The sequence below is a fragment of the Lutzomyia longipalpis genome, chromosome 3 (assembly GCF_024334085.1).
Source record: "Lutzomyia longipalpis isolate SR_M1_2022 chromosome 3, ASM2433408v1".
Lineage (NCBI taxonomy): Eukaryota > Metazoa > Arthropoda > Insecta > Diptera > Psychodidae > Lutzomyia > Lutzomyia longipalpis.
In genome coordinates, this window is record NC_074709.1 from 7,742,406 (window position 1) to 7,765,489 (window position 23,084).

The 23,084-nt window shown below is 29.0% G+C and overlaps 4 protein-coding genes across 12 annotated transcripts in view; 1 reads left to right on the forward strand and 3 right to left on the reverse strand.

Moving 5' to 3' along the window:
- Nucleotides 1-13,767, reverse strand: part of LOC129791783 (protein encore) — a 45,841-nt gene extending 32,074 nt beyond the window's left edge. For 5 of the 8 annotated variants that reach the window (XM_055830274.1, XM_055830273.1, XM_055830280.1 and 2 more), the window contains exons 1-2: nucleotides 13,573-13,767; nucleotides 8,116-8,431 (exon numbers count right to left, since the gene is read on the reverse strand). The gene's annotated coding sequence lies outside the window, so the exon portion shown is untranslated. Of the gene's footprint in view, nucleotides 1-8,115; nucleotides 8,432-13,352; nucleotides 13,372-13,572 lie in introns of those variants that run through there. The other 3 variants (XM_055830279.1, XM_055830276.1, XM_055830271.1) reach the window with 2 other exon arrangements.
- The window catches only part of LOC129791903 (probable hydroxyacid-oxoacid transhydrogenase, mitochondrial), a 294,221-nt gene that overhangs the window by 121,091 nt on the left and 150,046 nt on the right, over nucleotides 1-23,084 (reverse strand). The gene's annotated exons all lie outside the window — the stretch shown is intronic.
- Nucleotides 1-23,084, reverse strand: part of LOC129791802 (liprin-alpha-1) — a 178,184-nt gene that overhangs the window by 121,091 nt on the left and 34,009 nt on the right. The window contains exon 16 of one of the 2 annotated variants that reach the window (XR_008750745.1): nucleotides 22,839-23,020. Coding sequence is in view for 1 of the 2 variants with exons in the window: in XM_055830328.1 (XP_055686303.1) it covers nucleotides 22,931-23,020 (90 nt within the window). In the remaining variant the exon portion in view is untranslated. Of the gene's footprint in view, nucleotides 1-22,215; nucleotides 23,021-23,084 lie in introns of those variants that run through there. The other variant, XM_055830328.1, reaches the window with a different exon arrangement.
- On the forward strand, nucleotides 13,973-14,738 carry LOC129792014 (39S ribosomal protein L52, mitochondrial). Its single transcript, XM_055830728.1, has 3 exons — nucleotides 13,973-14,181; nucleotides 14,276-14,439; nucleotides 14,506-14,738. The coding sequence occupies exons 1-3, from the start codon at nucleotides 14,133-14,135 to the stop codon at nucleotides 14,680-14,682; spliced, it is 390 nt and encodes a 129-aa protein (XP_055686703.1). The 5' UTR covers nucleotides 13,973-14,132; the 3' UTR covers nucleotides 14,683-14,738.

Genomic DNA, 23,084 nt, shown 5'->3' on the forward strand with positions numbered 1-23,084 from the left:
TCCTCATCATCGACTATACACATCGTCTTGAAAAGCGATTCGCGTAGCGCGAATTGTGAACAATGCAAAAATATAACTAACAGTTATAAGAAAGGAAGAGAGAAGAAAAAACGTCCCCCTTTTTTCCCGTATAGTCGTGTGATGAAAAACCATAAAAAAGCATAAAAAGCATGAATGTCCTTTGCATTTGTGTAAATTTCCACATTAAAGTGGTCATTCTCGTTTTAAACATTATTATATTCTCTACATACAATCTACTATATATGCGAAGATACGAAACCTCCTTTGTTACGTGCCTTCTATCCATTTACAACACACCACACACTCAGAGCTTCTCGCCAATTTATCCCCTAATATCTACGCGTTGTTCTTCTTCCGCACGTTTATATTTTGAACGTTCCCAAAAATTAATTACACACCACAGTACGTAGGTAATTATTAACACATAATTAAGATTAGACGTTTTATCTGTCATTAAACATCAACAATATCACTTTAGAACATTTAAGGTGTCACACCTAAATCTTTTTTTTTTAAGTAATTCATCAATGAAACAATTTCAATAAAATACTCTAAAAAAAATGAGAGGATTCTAAAAAGGAAAAAGGAATCATAAAAGAATGATATGATTAATGAAAAGAAATAAGATAAAATACCTGTATAATGTGTGAAAATGAAATATGTTTTCGAGGAAAGAGGTAAAAAAACACGAAGAAAAAGCATCTCAAAGTATTAATGTTTATCTCATTGGGAAAAAGAAAAGCACTATACAGTATATATAACACACATTTTGACACACAATGCCAAGCACATAAATCACAAAAGATTGAGAACGATTAGGTTAACGCATGCGTTTTTACCCCCATTTGAATTCTCTCAGTCCGAATTGAAAATCAAGTTTCCTCACACATTTTCACAAAATTTTCTTTCTTTTTTCTCTCTCCCGTTACACACAGACGCAGAGGAATGGCGAAAATACACAAACAGAAAATTCAATAGTAGGTAGTATAATTTTAAATCCTCACCACGTCATAATGGACTTAGAATGGCTGACGCAATTCGGAAGGATTTATCCTAAATCATCAAAACATTAAAATTTCCGTCAGTATCAACCCGAGGACTTAGAATTTCCGCACTCTATTTAAGTTTATGTTCGTAAAACATTAGATTTTTATCAGCATTATAACTTTTCTTTCATTGTTTAAGAGTAGGTGTTATAAGCCGTATTTTATTGTAAATATTTAATGCAGAAAAGAAAATTTTAAGAGCTTCCGTATTTAGAAAATTTTTGATTTTGGTAAAATGATTGATTAGTAAATTGGAAGAATGGAAAAACTTGATTATAAAAAAAACTAATATTACCTAATTTTTGGTATTCCATTGATAGGTACGATGTTTTTAAAATATATTGGTTAATCCATAACCTAAAACCTAGCCTAATCTAACCTAAAGACTATTACTGTGTTGGTAAAATTACCAAAGTTACTAACAAATTATTAAAAATACTAACAGAAGTAAATCGATTTTTTTCAAAGTTTTATTAGAAAAATACCTATTCTTGGACACATTACCGAATTATCAACGTAGTTAAACTACCAACCTAACTAACAGAAGCGTAGTATGCCTCTTTCCCTAGGTCTGCAATTACTTTATAGATAATCTCAGTTGAATTAATACGTTTTGCTAATTAAAAATTAAACTATTTCTTAAAGACAATTATTTAAAATAAATTTCTCCTAATTTTACATAAATCGAGAACTTCCAAAGGTTAAACTCTTCTATTTTACTCCCCCCCAAAAACATTAACAAAATATCAAAGTATTGGCAATATTTACACAAATTTTCCAACAATTTCAAAGTAAGTTCCTTACGGCGTTTTTCACCCAGAACCCCGAAATTTGAATATAAATTGAAACTTTATACCTTGTGAGTTATATCCCTTTAATCTTTTGTTGTTTGAAAATTCTAAACAAAGATTTGTAAAAGAAAAATATCTATGAATGTACCAAAGAATCCATCTCAATGTTAATTACTCGTTTTTTTCTTTCACCAAGAAAACAAACGCAAATTCCATCCTTTTACAATTTTAAATAAACTTCTACATTTCCCCTTTTTAAGAGAATACTTATTTAGTACACCATCCCTGTATCTCTTTTTCATTAGCATGATACATAATGTGCTAAAATTTAATGTATTGGTGAGACATATTTGGAGCAAAAGGAGCAAAATATGGGCCACAGAGAAGTCCATAGAATCAATATAGCTGGCGAATGAAGGAGTCTTTGCTTTGCAACGAAAAGAAAACTTTTAAAAAAGAAGATCAACTTGATGAGAAAGATGGCAACATCGCAACACTTTCCCTCCATTTTTTTTCTCTTCATCTACCAACCAATACATATATTCTCCCTTTTGGCATGTGCTTCTACGCAATCGCACAGAGGAAAAAGCAAACAAAACTAGCAAAATTCATTTGGAAACAACTTTTAGAGGAAATCCCCCGAAATTCTCATCTCTCTGGAATATTCGGAAGAGAATATTGGGATTCTATTCATGCGGAATTTCAGGATTCAGGACTCTCATCTATAGGAATGCCCTGATTATATATTTCTTTCATTTTAAAGCACTTTCTTCCAAAGTTTGCTTAAAGAAATTCATTTTATTTCATTACATTAAAATTTTAATTACTCTTGCAAGTATCCTTGTTTGTAAACAATATTCCTCCAGGGATAAAATGTACGTAGAGGGATCTAGAAACTTCTTGTATTTGCCTTCTTTTGCGCTGTACAATTGCCAATTTGCTCATGTCTGTGTGTCATGGGGAAATACCTTTTCAAAGTCTATACACATCTCTCTCTCTCTATCCCTGCGCTGTATCCTTGTTTTCATCAAAAAGGAGAAATATGAGGATATAGGACAAGAGCAAAAAAAAAAAGAAGTATCAGATAGAGACGACGTGCGAATTTTATGCTCAATGTGCAATGTAATTATTCGAATGAAATTTAATTCTGCTTAAAAATTATCTTTTAAGCTCTTAAAACAATTAAAATCTTGGGATATATCATAAAATATTAAGGAATTATGTAGAAGCTAGGTTTCTGTCAACTTGTACCTTGTATTCTGGAAAGAACTGCTTCAAATTCAATTGAATTGATAACATTTGTCTTGATTACATAACGAATAATCGACATTTGCAAAGAACAAATTAATGAATTTTTATGTTTAAAAAATATTTCAAAAAATAAAATATAAATTAAAAAGTGAAGAATCATAAAAGTCAGCTTAATTAATTTCAATTTTAATTAATTAAGGAACATAGCGTAATTGATAACGCTCTTGGTTCGTAACTTAAAAGTCTTCGGTTCGAATACAGATGAAAACTTTGAGAGAAAAGTCTCCTCATTCTATTTTTGTGATTTATTCGACGTTTTACGATTGAAAAAAGGTGAAAAAAAATTTCTCGATAGACAGGAACAGTTTCTTTTGTGAAACTACTAATAAAGATCCTTGCAATATTGAACATCCCATAGGCCTCCTATTATTTCTTTTTAATAAGAAGCCACAATTCTTTTTATTTGTGTACCACAAGAAAAAAGTTCTAACTACATATTCTATCTCAAAATAAATCCTTATTAAAAATTTTTTTAATAATGTTAAAGAACAAACTTAGAATCAAGAAAAACCTCTTTTTTTTTAATAATCCTTAAAAAGTTTTCACAGATAGTTAACTGTTGAAACATTCAATATAATAACTAATTGAGGTGAATGTTGGAGATGTTCTTAAAGAAAATAATACAACAACTGTTCAACATAATAAGGAATTTCTATTTTAAGTATTTAAAGAAAAAGTCCAATTTGAATGGCGCCCTATAAAATACCTCCTTACGCTATATTTACATTATAACTTTGCCATTCAGAATTTCCTGCTTTTATCTAAGCCACCAACAGTTGTTCTTTAGTATCGGAATTGGCATCATCGCACACCAAAATGTATATAAAATGCGTTGAAGAGTAAAACAAAAAAAACGACCAGAGAACAAAATTGTTGAGATAATAGACCCAAACTCAAGTATTTACATATTGTAGAACAATGCTATGTGCCCCGGTAGAGAAACCCTTCTACCGTATTATATGTTGAGCTGTGGCACTATGTGTGTCAAGGGTTGGACTGCTCTGGGTGAAAGAGTGAGATGAGTCGTTAGCTCTATGCCGCTCATCAGGCACTCATAGGTATCAGTAGCCCACTGTTGCTCGTCCGATTCAGTTCGGGACCCGTTAGCTCTTCAAATAAGGGTAGTTATTAGCCCATGTAGGAATATCGTCCTACAATATAGTACCAGTTGGTTAATTGTTAAATTTTAGCTATGTAGACGAAGTATCTGCAATTTGTATGTATGTAGATGAAGAAGATGGATCGTTCGAAAAGTTCATGAATTTCATTCAAAGTCTACCGAAACTTTTGTTCTTTTTTCTCTCAATTTTCATGGCTTTTTGCTGCGTAAAGCTCTTGAGAAAGGTCTTACATATTCTAGACAAAGTTCTTAATTATTAAAATATTAATAAAAATAATTTAGTCTTTTAAATTAAAAAGGAAACTTTGAAAGAAACTTTTTGAACAGTCCACAACATTTCTCAAGCTTCTATTGCTTTGGCAAGGCAAGGGAAAATACGCCAGATCAGCAGAATGATGCCTCTGCTATTTCGTGGCGTATTTTTGGCGTCATTAATTACCATTGGCAACAATTTAATTCTTTCAAACGTTATGTACATTTTTCTCATATTTTATTTACATTGCTGTGGTTTAGAACAAAAATCATTCTAACACATTCGGCAGCTAGAAGTTTTTTTTTCCATTATTAAAAAAAAATTAAAAGAATAATTCTTAAATTAAAAAATAAATAAAATCAATGGATGAAAATTAGGTCAACAGTGACCTAATAATTTCCACACAAAAGTCTAATAAAAAAAAGAACATTAATACGTATATGAATAGAATTAAGTAGATGAATAAAAGTTTCCGCATAGCAACCTTGACTATAGAAAAGAATAAAGGGTAAAGTATTATGTATAGTTTGCGCATATGTAATTGACGATATACATATGTATACATAGGTACTATTAAAGGTCCAAAACTTCCGAAAGCATGCACGCAAAGTATGGAATGTGATTTAGTTGGAGAATTGTACGTATATAACATAGGCAAAGGAGTCAAAAAAGAAATTCATAAAATTCTAACTGTGAGGATGAGTTTCATTTATAACCGTTTATTATGTTAAGCCATGGGAAGTTCATGTAATTATTGATTTTCTGTCGTGAAACAATATCATAAGGAGACGACAGAAACATTGTCCTCAACCTCATTTTTTCAGCCTTTCAAATGCCCAAAATTTTAATCTCAACACACGAAATTCAACGTTTATTAAAAGTTCTGTGAAAGTTCTTGTGAAATTGCTCAAGTTTATCCATGAAATCGATTAATTTTTGTATTTAAATTTTTTTATTAGTTGTTGTGAAATAAACTTTTAAAATAAATTATTTTTTACGGGGTTATATGAGTTGGACACATGGGGTGAAAGAAATCATCGAAGAAACACGAAGAAGTATAAATAAAACGAAGAAAAACGGAGAAAAACGAAAGAGATCAAAGGAATATGAAGAAAAATAAAAAAAAACGAAAATGAACGAAGAGAAACGAATGGACACGAAACCTAAAAAGTACCAAAATTACCATTCATTGTGATTGGCGGAAGACCCTTTCTTTTCTTATCTGGTTAAGCTTAAATGTATTCTTGATATGAACTGAATTAAAAAACGTTAAACCTTTCTTTTTCCTTACAACTATCTACCTCAGAACTAAAAGGTAATTTACATTCAGAAAAATACTCTTTTGATCAAAATTGATTAACGAATAATTTCAAAAACCTTTAATTTATTCACATTGAAGTAATAAAAAACTTTCGATTTTGAAAAGATCAATCTTCATCAATTTTTTACTCTCTCGTAATATACTTTTAAACCATTCCTAATACTTCAAATTTACAAGAAATTTCCTTAAATAACGATTCATTATCCTTATATATAAATTCAAAAAGTTAAGATTGATCCTTCCCATTCTCTGAGACTCTGAAATTAATCCCGCAAAGAAACTTATCAAGTCTATTTTAGCTGTTGTAGAGGGATTTTCTCTTGATTAATTTATAGCTCAATTGTATTCCAATTTTGTATTATCTAAATTCACGAATTTTCCTCAAGAGATAATTTCCCAAACAAAGACAGGAAGTAATATAACAGAATGAAGGTTCAGGAACTAAAGCATTGTCACAAGTTAAGGCTTTAATCTGTTGATGATTTAAGACACAAAATACCCTTAACAAAACCCATAATCACTTACACCAAAATCTAATAAACTTTTACATAAAATTCACATTAATTTTTCTTTTGAATTTTCCACTTTACATTTTAATTATTAATTATTAATTTTTATTTTTTAATAAATTGTGCACAATGTATCAAATTTCAAATGCAGACATACATTTTAATGTTATAGTTTCGTTGTGTTTGACAACATCCCCCAAAATGAGCAATCTGTGTGTCTCCGTGTGAACAAACCACGGGAAAATCAATAGAATTAAATAGGCCATACAGCCACATTCTCTCTCATTCACTCCCTCTGCATCTCCCGCTCTGTCATCCTCTGCATAATCCAGTTCAGGATGCGGAGAGCAGAGTAAGAGCTTTTAGTAATTTGTATATTATGTATTAAATACACATATGTGAAAATGGTTGAGACTATGTGATATAATCTCGCCATTTGGGGAAAACCAATAAATTCTATAATTTTCATTTATTGGATTTTCATTACATTGAACAATTCTGATTAACTCCCAAATAACCACAGCATTGGTGGATTATATTCTCACACCGTTATTGGAGAATTCTTTGAATGAAACCTTTTAAAATTTTAATTAATTCATTCAGAGTTTTTTCTTTAATTTATTTTGAAAAAAAATCAATAAAAAATTTTCAAGAATCTTTTACTTCGGGAAAAATTTGTTTTCTAAAGAGCATAAAAAGTTTCTTCGGAATGTGGATTTTACTAGACAAAGAAATACATTTAAATATACAAAACACAGTGATGTGAAAAATAATAGCATTAAAACTTTAACGTCCAATAGAACATAATTTGTATATTATTTTTGTTCGTAATTCTAACGAATTTTTGATTATATTTTCGTTGTTAATTTTAATATTTTTTATGTTGGGTTAATAAAGACATTACTGGTTTTTGTCTGGATAGTATTTAATCGAAAAAAATTGTAAAATATTAAAAACAAAATTGTCAAACGTAAGAAAAAAGAACGTCAATCAATAAAAGAATGAATGTCAAACGTCAAAAGAAGGAACGTCAAACGTAAGAAAAGGGAAAGTGAAATATTCGAAACAGAAACATCAAATCATAAACTTCCAACTTCAGAAAAGAAAACGTCAAATGTAAGGAAAAGGAACGTCAAATAATTACAAACAGAATCATAATTTTCCGGGTTTTTCTTCTTTGTGATGAAAATTATTGACGTAGTGACGCGCTCAGAGATAGGGAAAATTTCCCCACGCTTAACCACTGAAGAAGGCTTCGAACGCAGCCGAAAGCTCTGAAAAACGTGAGTTTTTCTGGGTGAGACCCCCACTTTACCGACGAAAAACCCGGAAAATTATTATTATCGCCACACGTCGGGAAAAAAACTTCTACATATTACAAACAGAAACTTCAAACTTTTGAAAACAAAGGAACGTCAAATATTAGAAGAGTAAAAATAATGTAAAACCATTGAAGAACGTCAAATGTCAATTATACATATAGAAATGTCATAAGTTAGAAAATAAATGTCAAACTTTTGAAGGTTAAACCTTCAAACTTCACTCAACTGTTTTTCTTATAGAAGTTGAAGGTTTTTTTTACAACTTGTCCTATTTAAAAAAATAATAAATAAACAGAAAAAGACTAAGAAATAGATTGAGAAAAAAATAATGTAAAAAATTATGTTAACCTCCAGTAAATCTTTCAGCTATTATTTTTCTCCTCACTGTATTTAGATATAAAGAAAATAGCTTTCAACATACCTGGCATGAATTTTGTCCTGTAGATGAATCAAATGTTCTCTATTAATCTCTTCAAATTAAAATGATTTTAACACTTTTCACAATTTTCCGAATGTCATTAAATCTTCTTCTTTTTTAAAACATCTTATTTACACAGTTCTGCTTATTTTTTTTTTTTGCTTTTAATTAATATCCATTAATCACTTAAATCAGGAGAAACACGTCATAGTTTGTCTCAATCAAATTTTCACTCTTTTCCTGTCTTCGCGTTGAACGCGACACAGTCATAAAGGATAAAATTACTTTGTGTATCGATCTTCACCAATGCCTATATACCCTGAAAAGATATTGAAGAAAAAATTCTCATGTAAACTTGACCTCGGCCGAGGAAAATAGAAGCACGAAAAATTATGGATTTTCTCTTTAACATGAATGGGGTGGCGGCCTTTGTATGTTGGCTGAATTTGTTGCCACAAATTAATTACATACATACAAATTCTCTTCTTTTCCTTCCCTTCTCCTCCTCCACATGAGTCTCAATCTGATTTTGTCAACTGAATCCTTTTATATGGAATGTCCTTTAACCCCCACCCCTTTTGATTGGAATTTTAGATTTTGCTTCCACTTAATCACATAACATACCTGCATTTTGTAGCATTAATAGGTATGTTAATGTTTTACATAGTGAGGTGGGTACAACAGAGGGCGTAACAGAGTGTCCGAAAATTAGTCGGTTACCCCGGTTACATCCTTATTACCTACCATATATATTTGTTTTATTTATATGTATTTGTGCCCCATGAGGTTATTCTCTGTGATACCAAACAGTGATAATAACGACGAGGAATAAACCACAATGTTATCCTTGAATGATTTGTCATCGTAAAAAAAAACCTTTTGCTTTGATACTTTGTGAGGACTTTAACTTGGATTAGCTCTAGGAAAGTTATTTTTTTTATATATATATATTTCCCATGAGACGTGTTATTCAACATTTCCCAGAAAAAAAAGGAAAATTCACGAGAAAAATATGTTGAAAGTCTGTTTAAAAAGTCGAGAAGTTTTCTTTTTTTTTTCTAAGGAATCAATTTTAAAGCCTTTGGGAAATAAAGAAAGATTCCTTTTGGGCTTCTTTTCAACCCTTAAGACGTTTAGCCTAATGCAAAAATTTTGTACCCTGAAATAAGGGATATTTATATAATTTTTGGAAATTTGAGTTACGTTTAAAGCGATTTTTGAGTCAATTTCTAAGGAAAAAAAAATAAAAATTTGATTCTTAAGGGTGAAATTCACTAGTCAGACAGTCTTAAGATTTCTTAAGTTATGTAAAATCGGACTAAATGTAGGGGAGGACGGGGTAATTTGGCCACTTTCGATTTCTAAAAATGGTATTACCGCTAATGCTAGAAAATCCATTTCTTCACAGTTTATACTCCCTATAGGGATAACCAATTGTACCAAGTTTGGGGAAAATCCGATCATTAGATTTTCTTTTATTTGATAAAAATCATTTTTTCCATTTTCAAGTGCTTTTGGCATTTTGGAAATTCGACTCTTCCGTTAATTTTTTAATGCTTAAAAATTAGTTTATACGTCACTAAGGGCCATTGATTCCCCATAAACACGATAGTGACATCCATTTTCCGATATCTCAAACAGATTTTCCTGTGGAAATGGTTTTATCCGGAAAATTGGAGTGGGGTAATTTGGCCACTTGAGTTTTTCCGGCACTATTTTCCGACGCATGTTCATGATATTCACTATGGTTGTGCCTTTTAATGATTTATTTATGATTATAAACAATTTATACCAAAAAATTTTAGCTAAAAAAAGAAAGTTACGAAAATCTGAAAAACGATTCTGATTCTGGAACACAATTAGGAAAAATCTTCGAAAAAGATTAATTTAGCCCGATTCAGCCTGACTTAAGAAATCTGAAGAATTGTTTAAAATATCTTTAGAAATTAACGGCTTTTTTTTTTAAAGAAAACTTGAGATATTCTTTAGGAAGTTATAAGACAATCTTAAGGAAACTTCAGAAATCTTAAGCAAACTGAGGTATTTTTAACATGTTGTAAGTTTTCTTAAAAGAAACATAAGATTACTTTAATTTTTTAAAGTTAGAATTTCTTAAGTTTTTTAAGTGAAAGTAAAGAGTTCTTATGGTTTTTGAAAATAGTTTTTAAAAATTCCTTTAAATTTTCATAAGATTTTTTAGGTTTTCTTAAGAAAAACGTAAATTTTTTACAATTTATTTAAGAGAAACTTGAAATTTCTTAAGTCAGGCTAAATGCATATTTTTCGAAAGATTTTTAATTTAGAAGCCCAAAGTCGATCAGAAAAAATCTTAGAAAATATTCATTTAGCCCCATTTAGCTTGACTTAAGAAATCCTAACTTTCGATTAAGAAAATTTCAGAGATCATAAAGAAAATTTAAAAAATCTTAAGAAACCTTTAATTTTGATTAAGAAAAATTGAGAAGTTCTTAAGGAAATTAAAAGAATCTTAAGAAATTTTAAGACTAGTTAATTTCACCCAAAATTAGACAGATTAGTAGCCACTATTTTTTGAGATATTAATTTTAATTTTTTTCCGATTCACCTTTTTACCCCAGTTACCCATTTTTTCTCAAAGAAAACAAAAAGAAGAAAAATTTATTAAAATAAAGGTTTTGTCAGCCCTCCATTTTTTTTAAACATCTTCCAACTATATATTTGCAGCAAAATTACCTTCACAAATACATAAGCAACAGTTTACAAAAAGATCATCCCTCCAACCACTAAGCCTTGGACAAACACAGTGTGGTTAACATCATTGTAGTCAAGTAAACTTTCTTGTTTTCTCTTTGATTGAATTTTCCTTGACTTTGCCTCGTGGCAGAGCTTTCAGTTATCCTCATTTTAATCAAAAAAAAATCTCCAGAAGCTTCAAAACACAAAATAATCATCAAATTTCATTAAAAATCACTCAGAAAAATAATAAAGGATTTTATACAAATTTCAAGGAATCTCTACAAAAATATACCAAAATTTCTTAAGCAAATACAACCAAATATTATGCTGAAAAGTAAAACCTTCTCAACTTTTTTTTTGTTCTTTTGAACATTCTTCAAGGTAAAATTTTTCCCTCATCCCTTTAAAGAGTCTTTTGTCTGTATATTCTACCTGCCTGCAATATTAAGTAGTATGTAGTGGTTGAAATTTGCACACTCTCTGTGAGTATTGTGAGAGCCTCTTGTTTCATTACATTATCCTTCCACATGGATAAATTTACCAAGAAGTAACCTGAAGCGTGTACAGAGAGAATATAATATGAGGGATCACAAAATCATTTACCCCACTTCTCATTACATAGTTATTATACAATTAATTGCTTGCAAATTCATCAAACGGTGGTACTTAATTTTTGATTGGTGGTAAATTATCTGAATTTACTGAACTATTACAAAATTTAATTATTTTGTCATTTTCTCATAGGTTTAAATGATTAAATGATTTTTTTTTTGACAAATCAAGGGACAGATTTAATGTAAAAAAGAAAATTTTAGAGGAAAAGGGTCAATTTGTTGTTCATTGGAAGGGATAGAAGAATTATAATTATTTACCATAAATGTCCTTTCCCTAGAATTTTTAAAGTGTTCAAAAACCATAGTCGCACAAGGCTAAAAGGAGGCAGAAGACGAAAAAAGATTAGGTATTCAGGATAAAAGTTTGATCAATTTTTGTCTTTTCTTCTTCTAATTTTATTTTATAGCCAATTATCCTAAAATCTTTATAATAGAATACCGATTTTTTTTTCTATTAAAAAAATACTTTTTTCAGATTTTTGCAAGGCAAGATTAAAATAATTTTGCCGTGTTAACCCTTGTAGGATCAGTAAAAATCATAAATTAGACTCATTTAGGTATTCAGCGTAAAAAAATAAAAGAATTTTGGTATTCACCATAAAAAAAACTAGTCTCCAAACTTTTATAAAGTCTCCAAAAATAAAAAATAAAAAAGAATTGGCATTCAGGATAAAAGTTTTTATCGAGTTTTTTCTTTTCTGATCAAAGTGAGTTTTGGTGGTCCTTCTATGAGTGTTTTAAGCTATTTTATATCGTTTGTTGATGATATGAAAAATTATGAATCTGACAGAAATTGATCTCAAACTAAAATTATGAAGGCAAAATCATGTTTTTGTCTAGTTTTTGCTGATTATTAATAATTAATAAAAATTTAATCAATTCTGCCCATCATGCATTCGCTAAATTCTTCACAATTTTGTGGAATAATTTTCAATGCCCATTTCAAAGGTTTTACCCATACTGAAATTTTTTTTTTAATTTTATTATAAAAAAATCGATATTCTGTGTAAAATATTTTTTATCTTATAAAAGATTCTTTTGATGACTTTTACGATTAAAATTCATAAAATAAAAATAAAAGATCTTTTACCCTGAATCTGACCCGAAATTCTTTTTATTTCTTTGTCTTAAATGAATCTAAAAAACACAGCTAAAAAATTTTTTTATATAAAAATCGCTATTCTGTATTAAAATTAATGTTATGATAAAAGATTATTTTAAGGATTTTTACGTTAAAAATCTATAAAATAAAAATGAAAGATTCGTTTCTGATTTTCTATACTTTTTAAGTAGATTTTTTCAATTTGATTAGAAATATTTTTAAAGAATCTTTAGTATTAGAAAGAATTATTCCAAACATTTTGAGGATTTGCTCAACCTTTTTTTTTAATCTTGGAATTTATTTTGATCATTCAGATGAACTTTAGAGTAAATTTTTAGGTATTTAGCTGCTATTTATATATTTTCATTTTTTTCTTAATATTTTTTATAATCAAAGACAATTTTTTTTATCAAATGAAAAGGTTTTCCATACAGTAACGGGTTAACATCTTAGATAAAATTACCAATTTTCTACTTATTTTTGTGGATGAATGTTTGTCTAAAAACTTTTTCTTGAAAACTTTATTTCAGAATACAGACCATTTAAAAAATTTCTCATTAAAAAATCAATAACAAAAATTATTTTTTTTTAAAATTATTTTTATACTTAAATCTGTGACTTTGCAAACATAAAATAAAAAACACAAAAAGGTTAAATCAGGAGCAAAATAAATGAAGAAAAATCCCTAAACGTATTTAAATCTTCAAGAAGGTTTAAGCTTGTTGTCTATGCGGAGCTTTATTTGAGTAATTTTTGCATTTTTACGACCGAGACGGGGAGGAAAGGAAAAGATTTTTTTTTCTACTCACGCCACTCTAGGATGCCAAATTATCAGCCCTTTGCACAAATTTTTCGTGTGAACTTATTTACCTGAAAGGACGAAAAGGAATTTATTAGAAAAATTGCCCAGAACAAGGAAAATTGTACAAAAAGGGGGCAAAAGGATAAAAATGTTCTTCCTCAACTTTGACAGGCAGCCAGCCATAGTTTTTGGGGTTTTGGCAATTTGCCCTAAAGAGCTTTTTTTACCTTTTAAAATGTCCATTCAGGAGGAAGCCCACAGGTTGGCTCACCTAATCCACCATCTATGCTCCACGGAGAGATCTTTTAATCACACTCAATGCACTTTTATGTGAAATATTTACTATTTTACTGCAAACAGTGGAAATAGTGCGTGTTTTTGATAGCCATGCACAAAAAAAAGGTGCGCAAAGTCTGATGAAATTCGCGGAGTTTGTGCTGTGTGGTGGCGCTGCGGTACGTGCAAAAATTCACCATTTATGGCAACTCTCTTTCAAAACTTTTTTGCGATTTTCTGCGGAAAAGTTAATTTTGCATGAGGAAAATTCTCAGCAAGGAATTTCCCATTAATCTCAGAATTTCTTCATAAACAATCTGAAATGTTAATAAAAATTCAAACAAAAGATTTTTTTCCCGAGTGTTTTCTATAAATTCGCGTGGTGAATTTACCTTTCTCCGTGAATTCACCACACCGAGTGAGAAATCTTCAACATAACCTCAATGACAATCAAAACACAACCTCAAAACACATAAGAAACTTTATTTACCAAAAAAGAAATCTAAATAAAATGAATAAAATTCAATTATTTCGATTAAGTTTGCAAGCTCCCCTCACAAGTAAGTTCCCAGCTTTCCTTCTTTGTGAAAATTTCCCACAAAATCATTGAAAATGAGGTGAAAATAATTAACTTGGAAATTCTTGATTTCGTAGCCCAAATCCGGGGAAAAAAGTATGATTTGCACGATAAATCAGTCCTGAAGCCCCCCAAGACGAGTCACATGTGCAAGCTATTCAAGGTGAACCCTACAAAATTCGGGCCCCTCACCAATTTCCCGGACTACACATTCATGGATGGACGACCAACACCTCTTGGGGTGAGATAAATCAGCATTAAATCGTAATTTGGCATTGAAATAACAATGTGATTTCCTTCCTTCCAGGCTCATCAAAAGAAGCGGATGGAAGAGCAGAGAGTAATTGCAGAGAAAATTGTGAACCTCAACAAGGAAATTGCATTTGCAAAGGAACGACATGCACGTATCCTACGAGAGAAGGAGCTTCAGCAGAAGAGCATCCAGGAGAGCAAATTAAAGGAGAAAGGTCATCTTATGTTGTAAAATAATTAAAGAATTAGCTCTGTAATAGATTAAAGAATAAAAAAGATTGTAAATTACTTTAAAAAAAAACTTGATTAACCCGGTGGATTTTGCTGGCCGAAGTGCCCAATTCGACTTTTTTCAATTCGTCTCAGAATTAACCCTTCGTTTACTATGAGGGTTAGGTGACCGACCCCAGAGCTAGATTTTGATTAATTGTGCCTTAGTTCTTAGAGGTATAGAACCAAGCTTTCGGAAATAGGTTCCTTGGTTATCTGGTCAAAATTTGAGGTAAATCCGTTCACTGGAAAAAAAATTATTAATAAAAATGTAAGAAGGGAGAATTCAAAAATTGGTGTAACGGTCTTTATTCCAGTTTTCTTCCATCTTACTTCAAGATCGTCGAAAGAAAATTTGGAAAAAATATTTTCTTTTCAGAGGTCAAACTTTTGAGGTTAAAATACTCGATGCAGTGTTAAAAATTTCAAAGACAAATTCCGTTAACACTTGGAGGACCCAACATTTGGCACAACGCGGAGGATCAGATTGGTAATAACTACCAGCTGAAAAAATATGTTCAATAATTAATTATTAATCAGTTTATTGAGCAAGGATCGAAAGTTTCACTAATTCTTGATCTTCTTCATGCATTCCTTCACCTAATTACTAAATATTTAATTGAGAAAATCGTCACTAAAAAAAATTACGTCGAATCGATGCAAAATTGCCAATTCAAACGACTTTTTTAGCTACAATTTTCCTTAATTTATTATTGCGCCTAAATTATCACAAACTTAGATTCTTAAAGTAACTTGTTAGTCACTTCCGGTAATAAAATTAGTCAACATTAATTATTTTCACAGAGGAAAAGTGTAGAAGAGTACTTTATTTGGGAAATATGGGGAAACATAACCTCAAAACCATGACTAAAATGTATGGGATTTTGACTGATAGTTATTACCAATTTGATCCTCCGCGTTGGATTCTGACTTTGACCTCAATTATCTTCCAAAGAAAAGATTTTTCTCGGGATTTTCTTTCTGCTATCTTAAAGTAATTAAAATTCCCTACACATAGATGCTAAATTCATCGAGATAGGCCCAATAGATTTTATTCTGTAACGATTTTTAGGTTCAAATTGGTAGCAAGTACCAGTAAAGTCCTCCAAGTGTTAAAAATTTCAAAGACAAATTCCGTTAATGACGTTTCGAGTATTTTCTCACAATTCATCAGGTAACTAAAAAAATAATTCTGATTCACAAACAAGATAATAAAAGACAAACAAATGTTATTAATTGCTGTGTATTCTGTATTCCATTGTAAGCGTTTCGACAAGATTAATATTCTTTGCATTTCGACTTTTCTTTAGTATCCTTTTTCATCATTATAAATATTTTTTGTTCACATTGTGTACTATATTGCAATACTGTCTTTATAACAATTTACTTTCCACTCTCAGCTTTTCTTCCTTTCAATTTCATTCTTTTTTCTTTTTGTTCTCGACCTCTTTTATTCCTTCTTTTTGTTTCTTTTCTCATTCTTTGAAATCCTTTTGCTCTTGCCTAATTTTTTTCTCATTTCCAGCAATAAATGGTCCTTGTTGGAGCTTTAACAGAAGCTCCCTCCTTTTTCTGTAATGTTTTTAATCATTTTTTTGTTATCTTTACATGTTTATTTAGCATTTTTTTTTAATGTAATGTATAACTTGTCTCCTTTTTTTTCTTATATTTCTTCTTCATCTCTCGCTTTTTCTTCGCAATATGTTTTGACTTAATAATTTAGCACAATCCGAATATTTTTGCATAAAACAAATTGTAAAATAAATTAAAAAGAAATGTTCATTGCAGAAGGAAAAGTTTTTTTTTGGAACGTCTTGAATGCGCAGGAATAATGTTTTCATACAAATTCGAAAGCTTTGAAAAATTAGCCCAGTTGATTATTTTTTAAATAAAAAATATTTAAAAAAAAAGAAATAATAAAAAATCACCTTTAAAAAGTTTAGTACATACATATCTCGTGTTCTAAAGAAGCCAGACGAAAAATTTAGAACAAGTTTATTCAAAAAATAATTAAATAAGTAGGTAATAAAATTTATTTGTTCTTTTACCCTAATTTGAGCCACACAGAAGCTTTTTTAGAACAGGAGATTTTTCCGTTTAAATTTTATTAACAAGAATATTAAAAAAAAATATAATATTCTGTTTTGCCACAAAAAATAAATAAAATTTTTTTGAATCGAACTGAATGTTTCATGACTGCAAAGTCTAAAAAAAAATATGTATGTACTAAATTTTTAGACCTGTTAAATCTTTACCATTTATTTTACAGAATACTACAAGTTTCAATGCGTAATTGATAAAAATTAGTGATTTTCTACAATATTGAAGTACCTTAGATATAAATGGGTACTAAAATATGTTCTAATATTTTTAGATCTGACAATTCTTTCAATTTTAACCCAAAGAAGACTTCGAAACTATTTGAAATTTGATCCTGATGGTTGTTTTCTTGACGTGGTTAATTTAGCTTTTTTGATGGGAGCTGAGGTGCTCTCTCCCTTGACGCCTTGACGCCCCCGGAGAGAGCACCTCAGCTCCCACCAAAAAAGCTATTTGAAATTTCTCAGTGAAAAGGGAAAGATTTTCTACAAAACTGAAATGACTTGACTATAAATGAGTTCTAAAATGTGTTCTAATTTTTTAGATCTGTCAATCATGTTAAGCCTTTCAATTTTGTTCCATAAAATACTTTTAAATAATGTTTTAAATTCCCAGATTGTGAGAAAAATAAAAGATTATCTACAGAATTAAAATGTGTCTTCACTAATAGGTTCTAAAATCATGTACTAATTTTTTAGACCTGTCAAATTTTTCAATTCTTTCACACAGAATAACTAAAAATTATTTCAATGCGTAAATTTTAGGGAAAAATTAAAGATTTTCTTTACAAAAAAAATAACCCTTTGAGAATAAAAAATAAATTCAACACAAAGAATAAATTAAAAAAAAAACTTTAAACTCTTCATGGGCTAATTTAGCAAAGATTTCTGAGAGAAAATAATGCTTTTCATGCTATTTTCGCGGGGTTTTCTTCACCTATTGTTGGACATTTTGGTTGAACAGGAAAATTATTAATTTTCTTTACAAAGAAAAAGTTATATATGGCAGTTTAACAAGAATTAATTAATTAATTATAAAATGGTAATTATACAATTTCTTCATCAATTTATCTTTATCTTGACTAATAATGACTCGAGATATTAAAAAGCCTATTACATTTATACCAAATTCTTGAAATTCTTTTCTCACTCTTATTTCTTCTTGTATTAAAAAATACAATTTTTTCTTTTCTATTTTTTTTTCTTAGTGTCTCACCGCTATAAATACAAAATTTTTTTCTTGCTATTCCTTCTCTTTTCTTTATTCTTCTTTAAATATATTTATAAGTAAGTTTTCCTTTCTCATTTTCATCCTTTCAGCCCTTTCAGCATACACGTTTGTTTGTTTTTTTTCTTTCTTTTTTTTTAATAAGTAGTATACATTACTTCCCATTCACTTTATTAGAAATTTATGTATAATAATATACTTTATCAGCACTCATGTTGATAATAATAACAATTGAAAATAACCTATAATAATTACATTTTTTTAATACAGCAATGTAGGTTTTTTTTATTAATTATTATTAAATTAATTTCAGGTTATTTCGTTTAGAAAATTGAAATAAAAAATCTATATTTTTCAAAATTTTCTTGTGTGTTTGTTTTTCACCCCTCAAAGCCCTTGTTTCATTTCTTTTTCTTTTTTCTTCAGAAGTTATCTATTAATTTATTTATTTCACATTTATATTATTTTTTTCTCATCAATTTAATCAATTTCTTTTATAAATAATGTTAATCATCTAACTACATAACTATTATGTTTTTTTTGTATCTATATTCCTTCTCTTTCCCTTTTTTTTCGCGCGAAAAATCCAAAAAATCTTTGAATGTAGTTTACATATTAAGAATGGTTATGTCTATGCAAGAATTTTCTCATAAGCCCAATACCAACCCTTCCGTATTTTTTTTTAATTTTCCGACATTTTTCCTGTTTTTCCATTCAAAATGTTAAATGCATTATTTTTTCTTCCTTCTCTATATGACTTTTTTTTTATTATTAAATGTTTTACAACCACCCCCTATCCCGTCTTTTTTTCTTTAAATGTGATAACGTTTTTTTTGTGATATGGATAGTGTGAGATGTAGAAGAGAAAATAAAAGAAAAACTTCATGATGTAAGGAAAATTAGAAATTGATATAGAGTCAAAAACGGAAATGGATTTCTATCGCCCAAACATCTGTACATTAAATTTATCTAATATACTGTACACATACAACTATGTAGGTAATTTCTATGGTTGATATTTTCTTCATCAGTTCTTGTCTTTCAGTGATAAAATTACATTTTTTTTCTACATCAGGAAGTTGGGAATTTTTCTTCTCTCTCTACTATTTACTAAATTCAATTTATTAGTTTATTTTTTATATTTTTTCTTCTTTGTCATTAAAGCATTGCGAAATTCTGCTCAACATGCTGCTGTCTTCTGTTCCAACAGGATGAGCCCATTTTTTCAAGTAGTTAAGGTTTGATAGAGAAATAAAAAAAAAATCCAACGAATTTTGGGAAGCTTTGAAGGAATAAAAATAACAGAAAATTGATGGCGAAATATTTCGGACTCTCTATCTATATTATTTCTCCCCTTGGTATACTTACGTTCTATGGTACAGAGGATATTTAAGTCCTTACTTGTCTGTTACTTTAATTCATTTTTCAAAATTTCAATACAGAAAATACACGTGAAAAAAAAATGCAAAATTTTAATTGAAATGAATGTAAAAGGAGTTTATTCATCGACATATGGAAAACTTCCTGATTGGTTGATAAACTCAAGTAGAGTATTTATAGGTTAGATCAATGCAAAGTTAGTATAAAACGACTATTTTACTAAATTCTCACTTCTTTTTTTTTAATCGGAAATGAAGGAAACAATTCGCCAGAAAACAAATTGATTGAGTCAAAGAATACTCAATCATGATTGAGTCAATCAGATTGATAAGTAATTGATCACAAGTTGATAAACCAGATCATGATTAAATCAGATTAAACAATTATTGAGGTCAAAGATTGCTCAATAATTGTGCATTATACCAACCTAGATTGACTCAATGTTGACACTTTCAGTATTGAGTCAATTTTTGATCTTTAATTGATCAATTGGACAATTTATATTCAATCACTGATCAATGAATATTAAGTCAATTTACAATCAATCAATTTTTGATCTTGGACTAATCAGCAATTGACAAAATATTCTTTTTCAATTTTGCTTGATTCAATTATTGATCAAACAATATTGAGTCAATTTTTGATCATTAATTGATCAATTATTGATAAAATATTGATTTTAAATTCTTCAACAATCTGTGCGTCAATTTATACTCAATTACTGATCACTCAATATTAGGTCAATTTTGAATCAATCAATTTTTTAATGATCATGGACCAGTCCAAAAAATACTGTTCTTTAATTTTTCATCAGTTGGTTGATTCAATTAATGATCAATCAAAATTGAGTCAATTTTAACACATTCAATTTTCAATCATTAATTGATCAAATATTGTTTTTAATTTCTTCGACAATCGGTTTGTCAATTTATGCTCAATCTTTGATCAATCAATATTGAGTCAATTTTTGAACAATCAATTTTCGATCAATCAACTTTTGATCATGGATTAATCAGCAACTGACAGAAAATTGTTCTTTAAATTTTTTTATCAGACGGATGATTCAATCGATATTGAGTCAATTTTTGCTCAATCAATTTTTCATCATTAATTGATCAAATATTGACCGAATATTGACTTCCTAAGTTATCAATCAGTTGGTCAATTTTTTTTTAATTCAATCAATTTAATGCATATTTCTCTCGAGAAAAATTAAATTAATTTGAGTAATTTTCTTAACAAGTTTTCTTCTTTCTTGCGCATAAATTTCAAGAATTTCTAAAAAGAATTCTCCCCACGATCTAAACAAAAAAATAAATAAATAAAACGAAACCTTGCGCGACTTTTATTAAACTATTGGCTCATTCTGTTCATTCTTAATCATCTCATTTTTTTATTTGGTAATTAAACAAACCCTCCTCGTCAGCACCAAAACATTACGTGTTGACTTTATGCTTTTATTGTAACAAATTCTTTTTTTTTTACTTTTATTCTTATGCAATTACAGTTAATTATTTATTCAATGCTCAGTAATTTTTTTCATTTTATTTTTTTCACGTTACTATCATTAATTTTCTTTTTTTTTTCCTTTTACTATTAATATAACAAAATCTAACTATTTAGGTAAAAATTACAAATATTCCTCTCATTTAACAATCTCTTAATCCCCATCTCCACATTTCCCGTTTGAAAAGTAAAAATATCAGTTTCCATTTTATTTCCCTTCGCCCAAACTCTTTAAGAAAGAAAAAATGAGATGGTACCACGGTCCAGGTATTACCTAGTCCTATACAAACGGCTAAATGTCGCCTCTTATCCGCAATGGCGTGGTGGCGCTAGTATCGATTTCCATTCGGTGCTCTTCGTATCTCTCGTCAGGGGCGGACGCACGCCGTGCACATGAATTCTTTTTCTTATTTATTTACTTTCTTTTTTCCCTTTTAATATTTTTTCTTCTTTCTTAAACTTGTTTTTCTAATTATTAACGTGTAAAAAAATTCTGTTATTTTTTTCCTTCTGTTTTTTTTCTTTAATGTTTTCTCTTATTTTCTAATTATTGTAAGAGGGGTGGACCCCATAATTTTATGATTTTTGTTTAAATAAATGAATGAATAAATGAACCATGCAGAAGATTATTTTTGCGCGAATTAAATTATAAAAATATTAATTTTAATTTTTACAATTATTGTTACTTCAAATTTTTTAACAATAATGGGGAGAAATTTCGTTGAGCACCAAAGATTTTCTCTCACTGGAAGAAAAACAGATGGAATTGGCACATTCTGGGGCATAAAAACAATAATAATTATTTTAAAAAAAAGTGGATAACATAAAAAATCACATTTTTGTTGACATTTTTGGTGAAAAGTGATTTTTTTACACTTCAATAATCACTAAAATTTAGTAAATAAGAGAAAAAATTAAAAAAAAACAAGAAATTTAAGAAAGAAGAAAAAATATTAAAAGGGAAAAAAGAAAATAAATAAATAAATAAAAAGAATTCATGTGCACGGCGTGCGTCCGCCCCTGACGAGAGATACGAAGAGCACCGAATGGAAATCGACACTAGCGCCACCACGCCATTGCGGATAAGAGGCGACATTTAGCCGTTTGTATAGGACTAGGTAATACCTGGACCGTGATGGTACCTAAAGTTTTTCTTTCACTTTTTTTTTATTCTAATAATATTATCTCATTTTTATTCTATATACTTTCCTCCTCATTAAATACAAACCTGTAGTAAGTGGAAGTCAGCAGTGCCCAATAGAAAGCTTTTTCATAAAGAATATTTATCTCTGGTTTTTCTTCTCATTTACTTTTCTTTTTTAAAAACTTTGTGTAAAAATTACAAAAAATTTAAGAAAAATTTATTATCTATGCAATGTTTTTCTTTGTTTTCTATTTTACAGTAAAAACGTATTGTTTAATCAGACTTTTGTATATATTCTTGTAGTTCCTTAAAAAAAAACCAACAATAATAATAAAAAAATGAAATAGAAAATAAAAGTTAAAAAAAAAAACGGATGAAAAAGCCTTTTATATTTAATCTGAATGACCCACGGTGTATATTTCCTTTATAAATTACTTTTAGCATTTTTTTGTTATTTATTTTTTATATGAAAAATTTCATATTTTTTTTTAATCATTTTGTTTTACTGTATATATTAATATAAGTTTGGAAAATATCCTAGTAAAATACTTTCCCACTTTCATCTTTTGGTTTTTTTCTCATCTTTGTTTACACATAGTTTTTAATACATATATATAATAAGTTTTTTTTTTTAATATAGATTAGTTTATTATAAACAAAAGTATAGGTTCCAAATGACTTGACAAGTTATGTAGATTTTTTTTTTACATTTAAATTGGTAGAAAAAATTAAAGAACATATAAATACATGACAAAACCTACCTTTTTCTCATTTAATATTCTTTTTTTCTTTTTGTTTTTTAGTTAAATACTTCTTTTCATTCATCACTAAGACTAGAAAGACTGACGTTGGATCAGGATTTATTGAGTTGTTCAGTCTCAGGCCTTCTCTCCGTCGACATTTGCAGTAGATTATTGAATTCCATTTCTAATGTTTGTCGGGCCTAATTTAATTTTTTTAAACAAATAATTATTTTTTTATTAATTTTCTTTTCATAAAAGAAACTT

Coding starts and splice junctions, on each gene's coding strand:
- LOC129792014 (XM_055830728.1), top strand. CDS start 14,133: ATGAATAAAATTCAATTATTTCGATTAAGTTTGCAAGCTCCCCTCACA. Junction 14,182..14,275: donor TTTGCAAGCTCCCCTCACAA/GTAAGTTCCCAG, acceptor TTGATTTCGTAG/CCCAAATCCGGGGAAAAAAG. Junction 14,440..14,505: donor GACGACCAACACCTCTTGGG/GTGAGATAAATC, acceptor CCTTCCTTCCAG/GCTCATCAAAAGAAGCGGAT.